The 15,921-nt window shown below is 39.7% G+C and overlaps 1 protein-coding gene across 1 annotated transcript in view; it reads left to right on the forward strand.

The window, feature by feature from the left end:
• LOC145985171 (uncharacterized) overlaps positions 1-15,921 on the forward strand; it is a 640,330-nt gene that overhangs the window by 589,537 nt on the left and 34,872 nt on the right. The window contains exon 5 of the mRNA XM_083118869.1: positions 2,126-2,228. Coding sequence (XP_082974995.1) covers positions 2,126-2,228 — 103 coding nt within the window. The remainder of the gene's footprint in view (positions 1-2,125; positions 2,229-15,921) is intronic.

Genomic DNA, 15,921 nt, shown 5'->3' on the forward strand with positions numbered 1-15,921 from the left:
AACAAGGGGAGAAATATTTGGAATAGGAGTGGGAAAATTAGCGAGATGACAATAAATTCAAGTTCCTGAGAATATTCGCTGGGAAGACTGTTGCATTCGCTTTTCCGCGAGGGTACTTCTTTCATCTTCCTCGTTTGTATCAATCTTTTGGACCTCTCCTTTGCGATCATCTCGACAGACACCATATTAGAGTGGATAGAAAACCCTCTTTTGCGTCATCCGCGATTCTGAATTCCTGGCGTGTTCTGTTGAGAAGCAAAAATTTCTGCAAAACTGCATTTTTCACCGAGAATTCGCATGCTTTCGGATAGCTTGAGTGGGAGACCGGAGTGAGACTCTCAATAACTTCCTTCACTTTCAATCATCTAGATTGACGTTTTTATAACTCCTATTCCTTTTTTTTTCTCTTCGAGGTGAAAGATTTCTGGCCGACACATTATGACATCCAATAATGGAGAGATGTGAAAGCCCAAGTCGTGTTGTTGAAAAGGACGCGAGTAGATCTGACACACACACACACACAAAACAAATCCTATTTCTACCCCCACTTTAACACTGATCATTAGGGAGAGGATTTATGTATACTAAAAACATGTTAGATGTAAAAATGTACAGGTATTTATTTTAATCAAAATATGGAATTAAATATTGACTTAACAGTTGTGAAAAATGGTGATTTTAATTAAGCAAGTGGCGCTCGACTAACTAAATAATGTCCATTAGACTTACATGGCATTAATTGAATGGCTCGGGTGTAAAACATGGTAAGTGACATTTTGGTCACTTCTGAGTTCATTAAGAAAAAGATTATTAGAAGCCGTGCTGTAGATAAATTGTTTTCGTGTTGTGTTTACCAATTTCAGAAGGCCTCACTCAGTCCAATACAAATTGTATGACATGGCAATTTCACTCGAAAATTATAGAATGGCACATTTTACTTTATAACTAACAATTGACCAAAATGTCACTTACCATGTTTTACACCCGAGCAAATTCAAATACAAATGTGCTTTATTATCTGTTAACAAAACAATGAACTGTCAAACAAGGCTTACATGACATTAATTATAATGCAGAATTCAAATACAAAATGTGCATTATTTTTTGTTACTACAACAATGGATTGTCAATCTTTCCTTTAGATATCTTTCTATTACTTTTCTTAACCTCCTCCTGTTGTCTCTAAAGGCAGATTTGTAATAACTGAAACTGCGTTCAATATCGCATGAATTAATGGGGGTATATTTAAAATATGCACTGGATTTCACCATGAAAGCTTCAGCTTGCATCTCTATTGTTGACGAGAGAGTACAAAACGAACAGAATACAGTTGAACGGAAAAACTTTGGTATTTAACGGGAGGGGGGAAATGTGAAACATTTATATCGGAAAATATTTGAAAAATGGAAAATGTATGCAAAAATAACTAAAATATGTGTTGCAAGCTAATATACGTAAAAGATATGGAAAATTAAAAGAGCGTTTTTCTAGCTTACATACATTACAATGATTTTAGGATCATATGTATTTTCATATAAATCCTTTCCCTGCTGGTCATTAAAAGGTGAAGAAAGTACACTTATGAGACGATCGAGTCGGTTTGTCGGCCCGTGTCAACTCAGAAACCACTACACTGTGAAATATGGACTGGAGAAATTACGGTCTAAACCCTCAATTTCTGCTCCCATCCAAAGACCGTAAAAATGATCCCAACTGTTTTAAAAGTATTAACGGCTCTTAAATAGTTAACCACAATTAATGTAATTTTAATGATTATTTTTCAAAAATATATATATATATCACACAACTGGAACTTATTACAGTTGTAATATATATTTATGCAAAACATAGTATTTAAATTTGATTTTTTTCTCAGATATCTCAATGCTGTACTATAATTATATACACACACACACACACATATGCATATCATGTGTGATTTTTTTTAATATGGTTCCAAGTAGTTACCAATGCCATGTTTTACTTATCGCTCTCGCCACAGGGCACCGACTTCGTTCTATGTACTTCTATTCTAAGTTTCTTTACTTGATAGATCTAATATATAATATACTTGTAAGCACACGAATTAGAAGTAGAACTGTAGCCGTTGTTTTCATATTTGCAGATTGTCGATGCTGTGGACCCGAAAGCGGATGAAGACCTGCTGGAACTGATGGTGAAAATAGCAGAAAATCCTACAGAATGGCAACAGATACATCACATATTACGTAAGTCAATATACTGATTGTTAAAATAATCTTATTAGATTTATATTATCAAGTTCGCCCACTGTCCCAACACACAACGATACAGATAAGATTAGTGTCGCATTAATCATTCTATAACTTGGAGATGGGCAGCCGCTATTCTGTACAGCTCGTTGTTCAACCTTACTTCTTCAGCATCGCCATTGACATTAGGTTAAGGTGAAGGACTCACATTCCCTAAAAAGGAGCCATGCATAATAAGTTAATACCCTAAGTTTACAAAGTCTCTCAATATATGTCTATGTATGCTCATGAGCGTCCGCAGGATTTTTTCCAGAGAGGGGCAAGCAGGGTATTTTTTTCCATGGGGGGCAAACAAGGCACATTTTCATCCATAATAATGTTGTCCCTTCAAAAAACATTGCTTCAATTTGAATTTATCATGTTCATGCAATAATTAACACATTCTTGTGGCTGAAATGAAATTATATGTGTGAACTAGTTAATTTTTTGTTTACTTTCATTTTCCAGGGTGAGCCGTGCCCCCTCCCCATTGCCCCCCTTCCGGACGTCCATGTGTATGCTTATGGACAAGTTGAAGAGCCATAACTTGCAAAGGAATAAAGGTAGTGTCTGCTGCCACGTTCTCTTTCTGCTGTAACCCAAAACAGACATGCGCGTGGCAGCAGACTCGGTCTTTGTTTTATCGTGATTTCATCATGCCATGTATGCAATTACGTCTGTAACACATACTGTGAAGTTTTAGCGATTACTTGCACAAAAATGTTTTAAGATTAGGTCCCTTAGCATTCTTCTAATAATAAACCTAAATGCTCTCGTAGTTAGGTTAGGTTCTGTTAGCATTCAAATAATATCGCTAAATGCTTTCTAAAAAAAAGGTTCTAAATTACCTGTACATTCATTCCCATTAGTCATAAACTTGCATTTTTCTCGTCTTCATCTGTCCTTAAGATTTGTAACATCCTCTTAGCAGACGAATTACGTGGCAGGAGTAATTTGACGCTTATTCTTACTGCTGACACGCGCGTGTCAGCAGACTCTGTCATGAATAAAGGGTAGCTACGTCCCGAAACTCTTAACAAAACGAACGAATTCAACGATTTGGGGCGAGCGTAGGTATGCAGACACTACCTCCAGTAGGTTTGTTTCCACATGGCGTCAAGCGGAAGGCATGTCCTTCTTGCAGAAATAAACCCTACTGCGGGCACTGTTAGAATCACATTGTAAGAACAGTCATGGCACACTTATATTGTGCATGTTTCTTCATATCGCGCTCTCTCTAAATTATAATTTATTTTCCGAACTAGTGGAGTTTCAAACCATTATGCACGCGCGTTGTCTGCAAGCAGCAGACGATTTCCACTGAACAAACCAGCCTCCTGGCCCGTGCATTTCGTGCGAGAACGAACATAACGCATCGACTTAAGGAACACCATTACGAGCCTCGCGAATTTCACGACAGGACTTTTGAAACGGCCAGTTTAACGCGTTAAACTCGTGCGACTTTCGGAACGCACCCAAAGATAAATTAAAACTGATTTTACTACGTGACTATCTCTCGATTTAAAATACAACATTGAATTCATTATGGCGGAAGAGTGTGTGATATATGCAGCCATTTGTCCTCCAGTAGGTTAGTGTATTAATTTGATGATATTTTTTCTTCAGTGTGAAAACCTCTGAGCAAAATTTACAAAGAACCTATTTCGTGCAAAAGCATCAAATAGGACACGAAACACATGCATTTAATGCGTGCAGGGCCTCCCCGATGGATTAGTGGTAACGTAGTCGCCTTGTAATCGAGGCTTAAACTATAGGTCCAGTCCCGATTAGCCTTACTGTGCATAAAGTGGACTTAGAGCACCAACACCAAGTCAACATGAATTCAATGTGTTAAATGCATAAATTGTGAAAGAATAGTAAGCCACTACACCCTGTGTCTCCTAGGATGATGCTGTGTTAATAACTTTTAATGTATTATCCGACACGTCAGTGTCAACAATGCATACAGATTTTTTTTTTTTCGAGCTAATCAGAGATCACATTTCGATTCTTGTTACTTTAACAATTCCATACCGTGCGTTAGGTTAAGAAATAGATTGTCCTCCACGCGGATAGGGAAGGAATCGCTATCGCAGATGCCAGCAGTGATAAGCGGAACTACCATAGTTTCCAAAGTTTCAGAGGTTCCTCGACAGATGGAAGCAGCAGTAGCTGGGACTGCATTAGGTGGGAAGAACCTTGTTATTTCTCCGTACAGACGGAAACACAAAGAAACTCTGGCGGGAAGGAACGGATCTGATATGGAAGGAACCGAGATTTCGTTTTAGGCGAGAAAATGAGCCAGGACACTGGCTCAGAGCCAAAGAACCCGTAAATTAAAGCCCTTCTCCTGGCGAGGAAGTGGAGGCAAACAATGTTCTTTTTCGCCGAGCTCCGGAGTGCGTATCGTGTTTCGCCAGACAAGATGGCCTTCGTCTTCTTCTTCCTTTACCCGAAATGGAGTCCTTAGTAGAGCAAGCTGTCCGACCGCGCTATTTAAGGAAGTGCTTTTAACACGAGGCTCTCCCGAAACAACAATTACGAGATCCAACGAGTGATCCGTATGGTCTGCTTGGAATTGAAAACGGGACAATGGTGGTGCATTACCACTGTAGGATTAATGAACTCCCATTCAAAGGTTAAATGGGCGATTCTCTTTCTGTGTGAAAAATTTTTCCAGTACGGAACGCGACTCTTACGAAAACTTGGAGTAACGTGAATGTAGGCAAAGATATACGAGGGTCGTTCAAAAGTACAGTCCCACCTATGATCAACACCCCCATTTCTGGGTGGCAGTCCCGGCTTGGGAAAGGGTGTTGTTCCTTTGGATTGGTCAATCAATTTCATGTAATCATTATTAATTTAAATTTGGAATTTTTCCTCCATATTTATATTGGTGTTCGGAGGATCACATTCACAACAAATATCATTCATTATGGAATTTATTTTTTTAAATTTATATAATACCGGGTGTTCCGTTCAAATCTCCCTAATTTCAATTAATTACTGTGAACGAAGTACGATGAATTGTGAAATAACTGTAACACCAAATGAAAGGCCAGATCTTCAAGTTTTGTTTTCATGACTTGAAGTTGTCCGTTTGCTCACTACGCACCGCCACGGTCGCATAAATAGAAATGGCGACTGTTGAACAACGCGCGCAGGCAGTGGTGTGGTATGCTGAGACAAAATCTGTGATTGCAATGCAACGAAATTTCAGACGAGTGTAAGGAAGAGTGGCACCTGATGCTAAATCAATTAGTCTGCGGTTTAGTAAGTTTCTAACAACCGGCAGTGTCCTAAAACAATCTGGTGGAGCTCGCCGTCGTGTGTCAGAGGAAAAGGTGGAAGAAATTCGAGCGAGGTTTTAGAGAAACCCAAGTAAATGCATCCTCCACGCATCTAGAAAATTCAATGTGCCTCCAACAACAATGCATGGAGTTCTGCACAAGCGGCTTCGGTTGTATCCGTATAAAGTGCAGATTGTGCAACAATTGAAGTCGGATGATGAGCCGCGTCGCAAAGAATTTGGTATGGAAACCCCGCTCGAATTTCTTCCACCTTTTCCTCCGACACACGACGGCGAGCTCCACCAGATTGTTTTAGGACACTGCCGGTTGTTAGAAACTTACTAAACCGCAGCCTAATTGATTAGCATCAGGTGCCACTCTTCCGTACATTCGTCTGAAATTTCGTTGCATTGCAATCACAGATTTTGTCTCAGCATACCACACCACTGCCTACGCGCGTTGTTCAACAGTCGCCATTTCTATTTCTGCGACCGTGGCGCTGCGTAGTGAGCAAACGGACAAATTCAAGTCATGAAAACAAAACTTGAAGATCTGGCCTTTCATTTGGTGTTACAGTTATTTCACAATTCATCGTACTTCGCTCACAGTAATGAATTGAAATTAGGGAGATTTGAACGGAACACTCTGTATATTTAATAATTTTATGCTCTACAAAGTTATGATTTACGTTTTTTGTGGGATTGTGTACTCATTAGTAGTACTTTGGTACATGTAGCTTACGCCTCCAATCAAAGTTCTGGACTGTTGATGTTGCCACCTAAAATGATATGACATTTATATGTCGCTTTTTAACTTCCTCCAAAACAATCGCATTTCCAAAGCCATGAAACTTTGCTTTTGGGCCATATGGATGTTGATATTTTCTCTCCTGAAATTAGATTTCTGAAAAAAAAACACAATATTTTGGCTTCGTCCGTGAATACACTTCTAGGTTTTCCTGCATGGATTAAACTGAACAAGATTTCATAAAGGAGGAAAATTGGTGTAAATATTACTTACAACTATCACGTGAGTGGCCAAAGTTTGAACTGCACTTCCTTTTTTTGTCGGTGTTATATGGTTACGAACACGTTTTTGGTAGTCTGTCCTCATTTTGCCATCTTTTCCTACATTTGATGTTCTTTTTTTAGGAATGCTGAGCCAAAAGGGGATGGTTATAACCCCCCCTTGGGCTTCACGATCTTCAACAGTATCTGACCACGACGTCAGCCTTAACCTCAACAGATTTACCAACTCGCGGTTTGTCTTCCACGTTTGTCACATTCAGCTATATGCACACTTGTCTCAACCAGTTTAACACCCTCAACATGCAGGAAACAAACACTGACCGCATCGTGGCACATCGTGAGTAGTGCCACTTTATTATACTACGAGCCTCCCACCATTAATGCAGGCATTTCGTTTCCTGTGCTACGGGGCTTCCGGGGTTAATACAGGAGTCAAGTAGAACGATTGCATTGCAAATTTCTGGTTACATATTGAACATCCCTCGTATAATGACGGGAGTGTTAGTATTTTAAATATTAATTACCGCAATTAACCTTACAAAATAGAGAAGTGTCATAAAACAAAAACATACAGTTCGTGTAAATTTTTCGTACCTCAGGAACTATTTCAAAGCTGTTTCTTGTAGTTTGTCAATGAAACCCCTAATTCATATTTTAACGTAACGAATGTTACAGCAAGGATTCTCGGTGTGTGACTTCGCGAATTAAAAAATCCTCTCCCCTCCCGCCCCCCATGGTGAGTATCGAGTTCCGCTTTATCGAAAGTAATTTGCAAGCCGGGTCGAAGAGTTAACATTCAATCCCCTGCTCGGAAGGAAAAGACGGGGGGAGGAGGGGGACACGGATGATTTCCGAAACGGAACCCATGATCCTCGGCTGCGAGCAACGAGGGCAATTTTATGATTGAATTGAAATAACTTTGTCTTCACCCCCTCCCCCGCCAACATCTCTTGTCTCCTTCGGAAATTCGTTATTCAACTTTTTGCCTCAAGCCAAGACTGAGACCCTCTATGATACAGGGCGCTAAGATGAAATTTGCATCCGAAATTTCCAGTAGGAAAGTGATTTAACCTACGCTGAATTACAGGGTGACCCTAAAGTTTCTGACGCGTAAGTGGAGACATTCTACATGGATGAGTGGCTTTGAATGCAGTGTACAGTCATCGGCAATAAAATGGGACACCTGGATCCTGAAATACTAGTTTCCCTGGAATGCGTTATGTGTATTGCCTAACTCTGAGGCGATAGCAGAGCATCCTATTGAACAGTTGCTGTTGTAGTTGGCTCGTCGCCGTAGAATTGGACAGATTGCAGAGATGCGAGTATTTCAGGTTATAGGTATTCCATTTTTATTGCTGGTGACTGTACATGAAATCTGATTACATATAATCAATACAGTCCCTTGGTTTATAATGAGTGCATGGACACCGAAGTGTGCGTGTATCTCGATTTACAGCAACCATTCTCACATCTTTAGTTTGCTTGTATCTCGATTTACAGCAACTATTCTCGCTCCACCTTTAGTGTGCGTGTATCTCGATTTACAGCAACCATTCTCACATCTTTAGTTTTCTTGTATCTCGATTTACAGCAACTATTCTCGCTCCACCTTTAGTGTGCGTGTATCTCGATTTACAGCAACCATTCTCACACCTTTAGTTTGCTTGTTTCTCGATTTACAGCAACTATTTTCGCTCCACCTTTAGTGTGCGGGTATCTCGATTTACAGCAACCATTCACACATCTTTAGTTTGCTTGTATCTCGATTTACAGCAACCATTCACGCGCTACCTTTAATGTGTGTGTGTGTGTTCGTTCTACAGTAACAATTCTCGCATCATTTGGAGTCCCTGTATCTCGATTTACAGCAACCATCTGTTCCTTTGCTCTCCTTTTGCAGAACTTTTCACCCAAGTTTTCCCATTAGTGAAGTTTCTTGTCAAACTGCCTCCGGTGGCCTGAACTCAAAAATACATCTCTGCGAGGCGATTTTTTTCCTCTCTCAACAGCTGTGGAAGTCTGAATCCAGAGGGTGTTTCACACGTGCAGCTGTGAAGAGGTTCCCTCCATGTTATTCCTGAGAATCTCTCTGGCGCGCTTTCGGTGATTAAATGGGAACTGAGGGAATAAAAAAAAATCCGCATGAATACTGTGCGCTTAAATAAAGTTTCGCACTTGAGGCACAGTGTTGCCACTTGAGGTGTGAAACGTGCTAATGGACCTGTCAAATGTAATTATTTGGTTTGAAACGGGAGGTATATGGCCACACTGAAATGTCTGTAAAATGTTTTTGCAGATCTCGATTCATGTGAAATTAATTTTGAGGGTACTAATCCCGAAAGCGACCTTCTGTGAACTCGGCATCAACTGGCGTTATCTCGGGAACTGCTACAGCTAGAAAGTTGAAATTTTCTGGATTGGCAAGAAGCCCAAAAAATCAAGCCAGAACAACATAATTCATCTCAATTGGTTCATTCGTCTTGTTTAAGCATAACAAATCACGGAAATCATCGCCTCTGATGGAAGAAATAATGGAAACGAATAGTTCACGGATTGGTAGTACAGGGTAAACTCCTTCAAATCTCATCAGTCCAAATTGTACCCACGGGGTTCTCACACCTATGTCATAGATGTGCAAAGATCTAAAGTTGGAAAACGTTATATTTTATTAATGCAAACCATATTTACCACCTTCACCCTCAAAATTTAGTAATTTAAAGCCTATACCACATTTTAATGCTAAATCAGAAAGTTGATAATTATACGTTATCGAAAAAATCGAGAGTTCATATTTTAAAGTTGTCCTTATATCATATCTTTCAATCGAAAGTTAAAAGACGTAGCTAGCTCATTTTCATCAGATGAGCACACAATTAAACATGAATGTCGCAAATTTTAATGAAATTTGTAACTCTGCATATGTTCATTACAAAACATTATTCACACATTTCCAATCATATGTTACATTTTAGTGATTTCTGTTAAACACTGGAGTTAGAGAAATCATTCTGAAGTAAATCAAAATTATAGCTCACAGCTGTTTTTCTGTCACAAGTTCCTAATGAAGTTTATCCTTACAATGTATGCAATGCAAAGCGATATTTTCAGTGTAATTATGGTTATGTGCATGTCTGGGACTTTCACTGAGGGAATTTACCCTTTAGAAATTTTACTTTATAGATCCATCACACAAATCAGTACGGACAAAATCTAGTTTTTTGTTGTTAAAGAACATTTCCAGTGCAAGGGCACAAATACGTCCCCGTCAGAGCACCGTAAATCCTGAAGTCTGAAATAATATATCTTATTTCCAGTGCAGTTATGGTTGTGTGTATATCTCTAATGATGCTAATTTCAGTTAATGTAACCTTTAAGAATTGCAAGTAGTAGAGGTTAAATAAGAGTTATTTTGTAGTTATATTAGTATGTGGATACCCCGCCTGATCAACGTAAACCATTATCTATGAAAGTTGATATCCTAGTGCAATTATGGTTGAATGTATGTTTATAAAAGTTCTAGATTAATGGGAATTTAATCTCTAGGAACTGCAATCACTTGCTACACACATTGTAAAGGTTACATAGTTATTCTGTGTGTATATGTAAAAAAACGCGATTAGTCTGTGGGTACACAAAGACGACCACACGCGAGCACCGTAATCTTGAAGTAATAATACCAGTCCCAGACCTTTTTAATCGAACCACGAGAATGAAGGAGCTAAGTTAGGTCCTTTCACGAGAACAAGTACCAGCGGGGTCCCTTGTCAGCAATTGATCGCGACCATCTCCATTTTTCATAAAGCCCGTGATTCATGGAAAACGACTTTTGAAGTCTTCACGCCCTTCGACCTGGGAAAATAGACTCTCGTCATCTTGATATTGGAATCCTTCTTTAATATTCCTTATTATTCCTTTGACAAGCGTCTCCTTCGCTCTTCTCATAACCTAGCTTGAAGTCCCTTCCGCGTGATCTGAATGGAAACTCACCTAATTATTTCCGATCGAATCTCCAATCGAGATGTATATATAAAGTTCAACTCTTTGGCGGACGTGATTGCCGCCCGCCTCCTGCAAAGATGTTGCAAAGTGGAAGAAAATTAAAAAGAAAGTGCCGAGAGACCTACATTAATTAGTACACTTGTATAATGAACATAATTAAGGCACTCTTGCTTTGATAGGGGTAGCGACATCTGCAGGGGGTGAGACTTACCAATAACGTTTCTTTCTTCCTTTTTTACATGCGTTTCATGTCGTTCAAATAATTGGGTCTTCTAAATCAAAAGGTGGAACTAATTGTTTATTATTATTATTGTTCCAGCTCCATTTCCATCTGTGTGTAATTTGCAATCATTTCCAGTACACGTGACAGGATTCCGAATTGTAAGAGGCTCGCTGAACTGAAATGTGATACAGTTGCCGAACATGAAGCTCGCACTTCTCAGTATTAATTCTTCAGTGGAAAAGAGAAAAATTTCCTTCTCTTTATAGTCTTCTCACTCATCTTCATTTCACTTTTGATTCATATCTTCATCTCTCTTCTTTCTCTTTATAATTGTCCTCCTCTCATCACTTCACTTGTGTCTTCTTACACTTTTTCTTCGCTTCTTTTATCTTCACCTCTCTTCCTCTCTTTTCTATGTCTTCACTTTATTTATCTCCTCTCTCTTTTTACTTCTTCACTTCTCTCCTTTTAGATTTCTTCTATTTTATTCACTTCTCTTAACTTCACTTATATTTCCTTCATTTCTCTCCTCTTTTCTTTCCTCTACTTTTCCCATATCTTTTCTTCCATTCTCTTCCATTTCCTGTCATTTATTTATCTTCAATTATTTTTCTAATGATCATTTTCAAGGTTTTGAGAACTGAAGTAGCTACAGATCAGTTTGTAGCGCGGGTCAAAATCTCTCCATCTGGAGGTCAATCACGAAATTATAAAAGAAAGATAAATACTGAAGTTGTTCCCCAGGCATGACGGAAAGGAAAGCAATTGTGTTGCATTGTGTGTCCAACGTATCCTCGACATCTTCAACCTACGGTGTCATGTCGTTCCCCTTCTTATTCATGATTTCAACTGACCTCCCTTTTTTCCACTTTGGTACGCCTCATGTTTCCTTCCCGGGTTCGATACCCGGTGGTGGCACAAGTGGTTCGGATCCCACTTTAAACTGTAGGTCCAGTACCGATTAGCCTTACTGTGCATAAAGTGAACTTAAAACACCAAATCAAATCAAATCTTGTTTCCTTGCTCCGTATTACAGGGATACTGAATAAACAAATGCTGATTTAGAGCATAATTGTAGATATCAGGGTTATTAAAGATCAAACACAGGCATTCTGAACTAACAAGAGTTTCTAAGGAACAAATCCCGTGGTCCTGAGCTATCAAATGGTCTGGTCCTAAGTGATCTATGAACTGGAATCTGGACAACCGAATGTAGTCATCAACTGACGGAGTGAGGCCAACGCATGTTCCGGTTCCAATGTCTGACGAACAAAATCTTTGATTTCAATGAGCAATGACCGGGAATCGGAACGATCAATAACGGAATTCCGAACGAACAAATTCCATGGCTCTATCTAACTATCAGTGCTTGGAATTCCGAATGATCAAATGCCCGGGCCTTAAGTTTTCAGGCATCTGGAATCTCGTCAATCCAATATCGATGATCGGATCCATCAAATGCCATGTTTCTGAATGAACAAATTATGCATACATTCTAAACGATAGAGAGTTGTGGTTCTGACCAAATAGATTCCGCGAATTTAACAATCAAGAGCTTGATTTCCGAAAGAACACATTCGTGGTTTGAAACGATGAAAATTCGTGATTCTGACAAAATAAATTGTGTAAGTTCTAAACAATCGAGATTATGAACAAATTGTATGGTTCTAAACGATCACAAGTCGAGATTATGAACAAATTCTGTGGTTCTAAGCGATCACGAGTCTATATTGTGAACAAATTCTGTGGTTCTAAGCAATCCAAAGTCGAAATTCTCAACTAACAAATTCCGTGGTTATAAGCGATCAAGAGTCGTTACTCTGATCTAAGGAACAAATTACGTCGTTGCAAACGATCAAGAGTCGTTACTCTGATCTAAGGAACAAATTACGTGGTTGCAAACGATCACGAACGAACAAACAAATTATGTGGTTCTAAATTATCAAGAGGCGGAATTCTGAACGAACAAATTCCCCGATACGAAATGTACACGGACCGGGATTGATTGATTAATTAATTTGCTTTATTTTACTTCGCCTCTTGTGCCACTTTTTGCTAATTTGCGAAGATGGGGATGAGTGATGATATTGATGAATGGACACTCACAAACATCCATGCCCAGGCTGGGATTCGAACCCGGGACCCTTAGCGTTGTAGTGCGATGTGCTAACCACTCCGCCGGCTGGGGATTCTTCGAATCCCTGGATTACAAATGCCATGATTCTTTATATTCTGTAATATTGACAGAAAATCTTGTACCAGCATATTTTCCCCAATTTAACTGATAATAAAACAACGGTGCTGCCATCTGTCTTTACGTCCTGACTCCCCTACGGACAAGATGAAGCACATACTGAAAATCTTCCTTTTATGAGATGCAGACAGGGCGAGTTATTGCCGTTGTGAAGTTAGAATAAATGGGTGCCCAGCGGATTTCAAGATAAATGCAGGGGGATTGAGCTTTTCAACCAGCCCGTGTAGTTTTCCTCCGACAACCAAATCATCGATTAAGTGCTCCCGTACAAGTCGTAAACTCCTTCACTATCTCACCGGAAGTGTCACCAGGGGACGTATAAAACTCTGGATATGATCCCGAGCTTTCTTACTATGAGCTGGATAAGGGAAGAGAGTGTGCAAGACTGGAAGTTTCCAGAGCAAAAGAAACAGGAATTGTGGGGGGTTATAAGTAACATTAGAAGGTAGCGACTGACAGTTTATATGTAGCGTGTTTCTAAACTGTTGACGTTTTGCTACAAATTTTTAAAAACGTATTTCAGTTTTCTTTCACACATGTTTTGATACATTTATAAATATTTTCTGTAGTGCTGTGTTTTGATTGAACTAAACAGATTAAAGAATGAGCACAGGATTAATCTTCCTTTCATTTCTCTCTCTCTCTCTCTCTCTCTCTCTCTCTCTCTCTCTCTCTCTCTCTCTCTCTCTCTCTCTCTCTCTCTCTCTCTCTCTGTGCGTGTGTGTGTTTCACTCTCTTTCTCCTCTGTTTGTCACACTGTCTCTACTCAGTGGTGTGCCCAAGGGCGGGGGGTTGGGGGGGCATAACCCCCCCTTTGGCCTAGAATTCCTAAAGAAAAGAACGTGAAAGGCAGGAAAGATGGCGAAATGAGGACTGACTACTAAAAAAAGTTCACGTAACCCCTCCCTTTCCAAAATCCTGGGCACGTCATTGTCTCTACTTTCCTCTTTGTATCACCTTCTCTCTCAGTTTCTTTCTGCTTCGGAGCGTGACGGGTGACCTTATTCTAAAAGTCTACCTCTCTTATATGTAGTACACCCTGAACTGCATTGCAGAGTAACGAGGCCCTGGCGTCTTGATCACAACCAGTGCCATCCTTTAAAGGACTTGTGTTGTGTGCTGTACATGTGTGTTTGTCCTTTTTTTATCAATTTTATCTTATCAACATTATCCTCGCGATTAGCCAAAAGTGGCAGAAAAGCACATTAAATATCACAATTACTCTATCTTTATTTTGCCATCTCTCTCCGATTCACTCCTTCTCCCCCGTCCCCCTTTTGTGGTATGTATGTCCGTCTGGCCCTCTCTCTTCTTCGTTATCTATTACTCTTTGCTACACACTACCTTTACCTTGCTTTAGTCTCACCTTCTCTCTCTGTCGCATTATTTCAACCTGTTACTCTATATCTCTCTCTCGTCTCCTTTCCTTCCCACGCGCTACGACGTCAGGGGTCCCGGGTTCGAATTCCGGCCTGGGAATGGATGTTTGCGAGTGTCCATTCATCAATTTCATCATTCCCCATCTTCGCAAATTAGCCAAAAGTGGCACAACAAGCGAAGTAAAATAAAGCAAATCAATCAACCCCTCTGTTCTCTCCTTTTGCCTTCGGTGTAGTTATAGTGACTCAAGAATAGCCTACCAAGGTTGTAGAAAAAATTACAGAAAAATAACGTAAAAATACGTATTAGAAAATGGCACGAATTAATCCGACTGGTCCGAATGCTTCCATTTCGTGAGACCCAGTTTGCCCTCAGATTGCCTTCGCGTGATTTCGTAGCTATTTGCCTCTGAAGTTCCGTGACATGGTTAGCATTCCGTCTTCAACTTCGCGTGCTAAAATGAAAAGACTTCCTAACACGTTTATTGTGCTGAAATTCAGTTAATCAATAGTCATTATAGGCACTACTGGTTATACCATTAAGTCCTGTCCAGGAATTGGAAATCCTTATGTTTTGCCTTGCTAAATCAGAAAGTAAATTAGCTCAATACTATTTTTGTTATTAATAGTAGTAGTATCATTATTATCGTCGTCGTAATGCTTTTCCTTTTTATTTCTGCAATGTTGCGTCGCTTTTCTACATCTTGGGTTAATCGCGACAATGGGTATGAATGATTGATTAATGAAATAGATGATGGGACAAATACAATGACATATTGATACCTTGCTCATAGTATTTGTTATTCCTCTAGTTTCGTAACCACTTGCTCGCGAGGTCAACTCTCACACACATTCTCCCCCCCCCCTCTCTCTCTCTCTCTTCCTCGCCCTCTCTCTCTGTTTCCTGTTTTTTCTGTGTGTGGCGTGCGTGCGCGCGCCTCATCGTATCTGTATAATTTTGTATGTGTGCGTCACCTTCCGATCCTGTCTCCTTTCATGCTGTTTCTCTTTCTGATCTCTCACTATTTCATACTTACTCTCACTCTCTCACTCTGTGTGTGTGTGTGTGATGTTTTTACTGACACTAGCTCTTTCTCTCACTACTTTCGCCACACCCTCTTTCTGTATTTCATCCTTTCATTATTTCCTCTCTCTCTCTCTCTCTCTCTCTCTCTCTCTCTCTCTGTAATTCATCACTCTGTTCAACACTCTCTAATTAACTCTCTCTCCTTATCTCTTGATTATTGCTCTCTCCATATTCCCCCTATTTCATGCTCTGACTGGCTCTTCTCTCTAATGAACCAGAAGTGTCTATGCTATTTCGTTTGCACTTTTTTTCTCTATAATTTTCGAGCATCTCATTTAGTTAACTCTAGTTTAATAGTGCAATGATAATAATGCAGAGCTATGTGACTGAGTGGATAGTGCTCTACAATAACAGAGATTCTAAGTTTGATTTCTGGGTAAGGCTTGGTGTA

This window comes from Lepisma saccharinum, chromosome 3 (genome assembly GCF_977018435.1).
Source record: "Lepisma saccharinum chromosome 3, izLepSacc3.1, whole genome shotgun sequence".
NCBI classification, from domain to species: Eukaryota; Metazoa; Arthropoda; class Insecta; order Zygentoma; family Lepismatidae; genus Lepisma; species Lepisma saccharinum.